The sequence below is a fragment of the Diachasma alloeum genome, unplaced genomic scaffold (assembly GCF_001412515.2).
Source record: "Diachasma alloeum isolate Michigan unplaced genomic scaffold, Dall2.0 Dall_scaffold_00277, whole genome shotgun sequence".
In the NCBI taxonomy this organism is placed as follows: domain Eukaryota; kingdom Metazoa; phylum Arthropoda; class Insecta; order Hymenoptera; family Braconidae; genus Diachasma; species Diachasma alloeum.
Window position 1 is genome coordinate 828,841 of NW_021680416.1, and position 6,303 is coordinate 835,143.

Below are 6,303 nucleotides of genomic sequence, written 5' to 3' on the forward strand. Positions count from 1 at the left end.
ACTGAATTAAATCTAAATTCGTTCGTTGAACTTTCAACAACTACATTGTAATGAAGTCAATTACCTTGTTAATTTACTTTCATCTCTATTCAACTAGAATAAGTAGGAATTAAGAGAGGGTGGGGTAAAATGGACACTTTAGACGTTTTTAAATTGTTCATAACTCAGAAATAAACTTATCAATTGAGCTCTGTTCAGGCTCGTTACAAAGGGAAAGGATTGTCTTTTGTATTGAAAAAAAAAATTAAATTTCATCAACATTTCGGTAGCACGTCTAAAAAACTACCGTTAAAACAACTCCGCCCTATCCGCCACGTGTTATTTTCGAGGTTTGTTTGACGGAGTAGTTTTTATATGAAATTTTTAGTCATGGACCCAACATTTCAACTCCTCATTAACATTTTAAAAAAAGTTAAAAGTGTCCATTTTACCTCAACCTCCCCTAATGATAAATAAATAATCGAAATCGAAATGATAAGCAGAAAATAATCAAAAAACTAATTTAATCATTGAAGATTGGAGATATCCTTCTAAGCAATGAAATATCAAAAAGAAAACCGATTTTTCAAATGCAATAAAAAAATATATTTAAACTGCATAAATCTAGAAAACTATTGAGAAGCAATGAAGCAAAATTCATAAAGCCTTTTACATCTTAATCTACATGATAAGACAGACGCGACATCATCGATAACTGCGCATTTATCTCGGATATGAGCAACTTTACAGCATTTCAAGGGACTTATTGGAACCCAGAAAATTCTCAATAGAATTTTTTCCTCAATTTCCTTCTCAATTCAATAAACATTTCATCATTCCACTGCTGAATCCCTCATTTCACTCCAAAAGTTCCGAAATAAATCAATCTCTCCCAAAAAAGGCAAATAAATAACAATTCAAAAAATTGAAAAATTACGTATATATTTTTCAAAGAAATTCATGGCTCCAGCCAGTACATCCTGACACATTCACTACAGACTCCTCTCAAGACTCCAAAAACGAAAAAAACCACAAAAAACTCAAAACTAAACAGACATCCTCCAAACTGTAGTCAGAAACATCTCCATATCAATAAAGTAGTAATAGAATAAAAAAACTCCTGCACTCTCTTCGCCCCTCACCCCTTACAAATTGGCAAAAAGTACAATAGGACAATGATCACTGCCATAGACCTTGTTCCTCATGACATTGTCACAGACATTATCCTTGATCCTCTCCGAAACGATGAAATAATCGAGCCTCCATCCGACATTTCTGCTCCTGGCGTCCGACATGTACGACCAGAAGGTGTAGGCCCCAGCCTGATCAGGATACAACTGACGGAATGTATCAACAAACCCAGCCCCCAGGAAGTCAGTCATCCCCTCTCGTTCCTCCTTGGTGAAGCCAGCATGTTTGGTATTTGTCTTTGGATTAGCAAGATCAATCTCCTCATGAGCCACGTTCATATCCCCACAAACGATGACTGGTTTCTTCTCATCCAGCTCCTTCACGTACTTTTTGAAAGCCTCATTCCACTGGAGCCTCTTCTCCAGAGTCACCAGCCCCCTCCCAGCATTGGGAACGTAAACCCCAACGACGTAGAACCCCTCGAACTCAGCTGTGATAATCCTCCCCTCGTCATTGCAGGGCGAAGTCTCCAGTCCCACCTTCACCTCAATAGGCTCCACCTTCGTGAACAGAGCGACCCCAGCATAGCCAGCCTTCTCACTATCCGCGTAGTACCGTTTGTACCCTGGAATGTCCCAGACCCCAGGCAAATCCCCCTCCTTGCACTTGGTCTCCTGCACAAAGACAATATCAGCATCCTCCTTAACACAATACTCCACTCCCTTCTTCTCTGTGATAGACCTGATGCCTCCCACATTCCACGAGCAGATCTTCAGGTTGTGCCTCTCCCCCTTGGCATTAGCCTTCTCACAGCTGAAGTCTACCTCATCCAGGTTCGTCTCCACCTTGTTCACCTTCTTCTTCTCATCTGTCTTCGACTTCTTGGCTGCTGGCTCGTCGTCATCGTCCCCAGACTCCTGTCTCTTGGCCTTCGTAGCCTTCTCCTTCTGCTCCTTCGGCTTTGCTGCCTTTCGTCCTCGTTTTGCTGGCTTTTCCTCCTCTTCCTCGTCGTCCTCAGGGGCCTTAGCTGCCGGCTTCCTTCCCCGCTTCCCCGGGGCCTTCTCTGGGGCCTTCTCCTCAGCCTCCTCCTCCCCAGGAGCTGCTGCCTCCTCAACAACGTCCAACTTGGCTTTTCTGCCACGTTTCACTGGCTTCTCAGGCTCCTCCTCAGGCTCCTCGGAGGACTCCTTAGCAGACGCCTTCTTCCGTCCCCTGGGGGATCTCTTGCCTTCCTCTGGGGCTGAGGGCTCCACAGACCCAGCCTTTTTCCTGCCTCTCGGCTTGGGCTCCTCATCCTGATCTCCGTTCTCAGCCTCAGCCTTCTTTCTGCCTCGAGACGACTTCTTGGGGACATCCTCTGGGTCCTCCTCCACTGGGGCCTCTTTCTTCCTCCCTCGGGCTCTCTTGGGCTCTGGGTCCTCTGGGGGCTCCTCCACTGGGGCTGCCTTCTTCCTACCTCGAGCTGAGGGCTTTGGGGGCTCTGGCAAATCCTCGTCCTCCTCCTGGGGCTCTGCCTTCTTGCGACCTCGGGTGGACTTTGGCTTCTCTTCGATTCCATTCTCCTTTGCTGGCTTTTTCTTCCCTTTTGGCGCTGGCTTCTTCACGTCGACCGCCATTTCTGCTGCGTCGCTGTCTCCCTCGTCGTTCGAGGCGTTTTCAACCTCGGGCTTTGATTTCGATGATGATGAGGCGGCCTGAATAACAAATGAAATAAAAGAGAGGCGTTTTTGGGAAAAATCGTTGTGGTGTGAACGAGAGAAATAATGGGGGAAGTTTTTTTTATTTCGGAAGAACGGTTTGGAACATGCGGTTGGGGAAACTAACCTTAGACGCACGCACTCTGTTTGGCGGCATGATGTACGGGATCAGAGCTGTTATTTTGGACACTGGAACTAGCTGCCGGTTCACTGGAGCGGGCGATTTACTCGGCAATCGCCAATTCAATCGGAGGAGACTCGATTTCGGTTTTATGAGGGATATTAGGCGACTTGAGGCGAAGGAATTACCCATCCACAACTAGCACACGCACCGGTATAAAGGGGCAACAGCCGGGTCCGTGCTGAAACCGCGGGAAATCAAGGGCCGCACGGGATTTGGTACAACGGACGGATTTTTCGAGGGGGAATAATCGATATGGGCGGGCTGGGGGAACTGCCGGGAATTTGGAATTTTGGGGGGGGAATAGTTGGGGGAATATCGAATGACGAAGTCGGGGGATTCTATTTGATTTTCGGCGATTTTTTGGACGATTTTTTGAAACATTCGGGACGATACGGTGAAATGAACACTTTTTACTTTTTTTCAAATGTTAATGTTATTGAATTGTTGATGATATTGAAGTATTTTTTTTTTCAATAAAAAGGAGAATTTTTCCCCCTTGTGATGAGTCTAGACTGAGCTCAATTGATAAATATAATTATGAGTTATGAATATTTTTTTAAATAGTCAAAAGTGTCTATTTTACCCCACCGTCGCCTGTAGATGCACGTTTTTTTGGATTGAAATTTTGGATGGAAAATATTCTATAGAAGTTAGAAGAATTATAATTCTAGTGATTTCTTCTGTAGAATATTCATTTTATTTTATTTTTAATATAATTCATTCTGTTGAAATATTTTCTGTTAAAATTCGTCAACTAAAATTTTACAAGTTTTTTAAATTTGATTTTTTTTTAATAAATGGGGAAGAAGAATAGAGTGGAAAACACTTGGAAAAATCATATCGAGGAATTCTTGTAGAGAAGGTGTCGATACAAAAAGGTGTAGGGAAGGTTGGGGTAAAACGGATACTTTTGACTTTTTTCAAATGTTAATGAGGGGTTGAAATGTTGATGAAATTTAATAATTTTTTTTCCATAGAAAGAACAATTCTTTCCCTTCGTGACGAGCCTAAACTAAGCTCGATTGATGAATTTTTTTCTGAGTTATGAATAATTTTAAAAAAGTCTAAAGTGCCCATTTTACCCCATCCTCCCGTATGGAAAAATGAAATTCTACTAATTGTTTTTTATTTTAAAAAAAGGGAAATTTTCTATAAACACACGCAGTAAAGCTGCGAAATTCGTCAATGGAATCGCATAAAAAGTTATAAAATTTCCAATAGAATTCCTAGAAAATTAGATTTCCTAGAAAATTCTGTGGGATTTCTATTAAACTTTCTATTAGTTTTGACCCTCGTGACCCTTTGAAAAATTCTATAGTCTATCTGCGTTTTTTTGCAATAGAAATGTTTAATGGAAAATATTCTATAGAAGACATCAGATTAGAATTAGAATTGAAATTTTCTATACAATTCATTTTATTTAGATATTTTCGAATGAAATTCATCAACTTAAATTTGCCAACTTTTTTAATTTGATTTTTTAAATAAAAGGGGAAGAAGAATAACGTGGAAAAAACTTTGAAAATTCATGTCAAGGAATTCCTGCAGAAAATGTTTCAATACAAAAAGTTGAATAGAAAGATGAAATTATGCTAAGTCTCTCTATAAAATTGTTTCTGTTGGACATTTTCTATAAAAAAAAACGTACGGTAAAGCTGATAAAATTCTTCAATAGAATCGAATGAAAATTCATAGAATTTTCTATAGAAATTTTTTGTCAATTCGCTAAAAAATTCAATTGAATTTCTATTGAACTCTCTGTTAGTTTTTGACCCATTTCGTTAAGAAATTCTGGTTTCAACTGAGTTTTTGGGAAGTTGATAACTTTTTTTTATTTACGGAATTTCAGTTTTTTACATATTTTTGTGTACTATTTTTCAATTAAAAATGCTGGATTAACATTTTTTACCAATTTTTTAAAGGAATATTGAAGGTGGAATGGCAAGAAATTTCGGTATTAACCCTAGACTGGTCACCATGCGAGGGAATTGCTGCAACACGTCGTTTTATTCACCTTGCCATCGACTGGTTGACCGGAAAAACGTGAGAAAAATTGAATTCGTCAATTGAAGTATCTGGAAAATTCTAGTATTTTTTTTCAATATTGTATCCTTCATTCTGGGAGAAAAAAAATTATTTCCAACAGGGGAACAATTTTCTCCCGTGTTAAATGAAATTGCCTGTTGCGCGACGTTGCTGGGAACTCGCTAAACGCGCCCGGGAAGTGTAGAGTGGATTCGGCAACGCTGGAGCCTAAATAACACGGCGGCACTCTCCCGCGAATGTGACTAAAGTCGCATTTTCCCGTCAGGTGACCAGGGGAGCAATTTTGCTCGTTTTATGTCGACATAAAATCATAAATTTTAACCAATCCTACTTGAGTATTCCGAATCCAGGACTGTCATTGGTTGAAATTTACGATTTTATGTCGACATAAAACGAGCAAAATCGCTCCCCAGACTAGGGTTAAGAATGATCGTCGGATTTTTATAACGCATTCACTATCAGTGAGTGAATTTTCTCTTGTGTTGAAAGTTTGCCAATTTTATGCAAATAATATTCGCCTCAACATTATTTGCAATTTTTTAAAGAGAATGTGATGAAGGCCTTCAGGAAACTATTATTAGTTGAACTTTTGACTCACTTTTTGCGAAGTTGAAGACCAACTTCACGGAACTCCTCATCGACCCTTTGGGTTAAGCAATTTAAAGATTCGTTTGAACACGTTTTTCGTGATTTTTAAAACTGCTCTTGAAGGATAATTCATAAGAAACTTTCGGGGTTAGAAATTATCATCGGATTTTTATTTTATCTACTGGTGATGAGTAAATTTTTTGGGTGAAAATTTTTTACAGAAAACCGTAGCGAATTCGATAAAAAATTCTATTGGATTTCTATTGAATTCCTATTGGAAATTCTATTAGTTGTTGGCAGATTTTATTGAAGAATTCCGCAGCTTTACTGTGCGTTTTTTATAGAAATTTCCAATCGAAACTATTTTATAAAAAAATCAGTCGAATTCCATCTTTCTATACAAATTTTTCTATTGATACATTCTATAGAAATTCCTGGATATGGATTTTCCTAGTTATTTTGACTTTATTTTTCATCTCTTTTCATTAAAAAAATGAAACAAAAAAACAAACAAACTGCAGCAAGTCCAATACAAATTCCATAGAATTTTCTTGCAAATTCACTCGGTTTTTCCATGAAGTTCTTTCGTAAAACTTCGCAAACGCGATGTAAAATTTTATTGGATTTCTGTTGAATTCTACTGAAACTTCTGTTAGTTTTTGACCGATTCTCCTGAAG

At 39.1% G+C, this 6,303-nt stretch overlaps 1 protein-coding gene across 1 annotated transcript; it reads right to left on the bottom strand.

Annotated features, from left to right (window-relative positions):
- Positions 1–902: 902 nt before the first annotated feature.
- On the bottom strand, positions 903–3,209 carry LOC107038049 (recombination repair protein 1). The gene is made up of 2 exons (XM_015256921.1): positions 2,935–3,209; positions 903–2,804 (listed from the first exon to the last, which is right to left on the bottom strand). The coding sequence occupies exons 1-2, from the start codon at positions 3,118–3,120 to the stop codon at positions 1,125–1,127; spliced, it is 1,866 nt and encodes a 621-aa protein (XP_015112407.1). The 5' UTR covers positions 3,121–3,209; the 3' UTR covers positions 903–1,124.
- Between the last annotated feature and the right edge of the window lie 3,094 nt (positions 3,210–6,303).

Bases quoted from the DNA above. Each gene is read 5' to 3' on its own strand.
- LOC107038049 (XM_015256921.1), bottom strand. From the start codon at position 3,120: ATGGGTAATTCCTTCGCCTCAAGTCGCCTAATATCCCTCATAAAACCG. The intron at 2,805-2,934 runs GTTAGTTTCCCC...TTTGTTATTCAG, and splicing joins ACAGAGTGCGTGCGTCTAAG to GCCGCCTCATCATCATCGAA.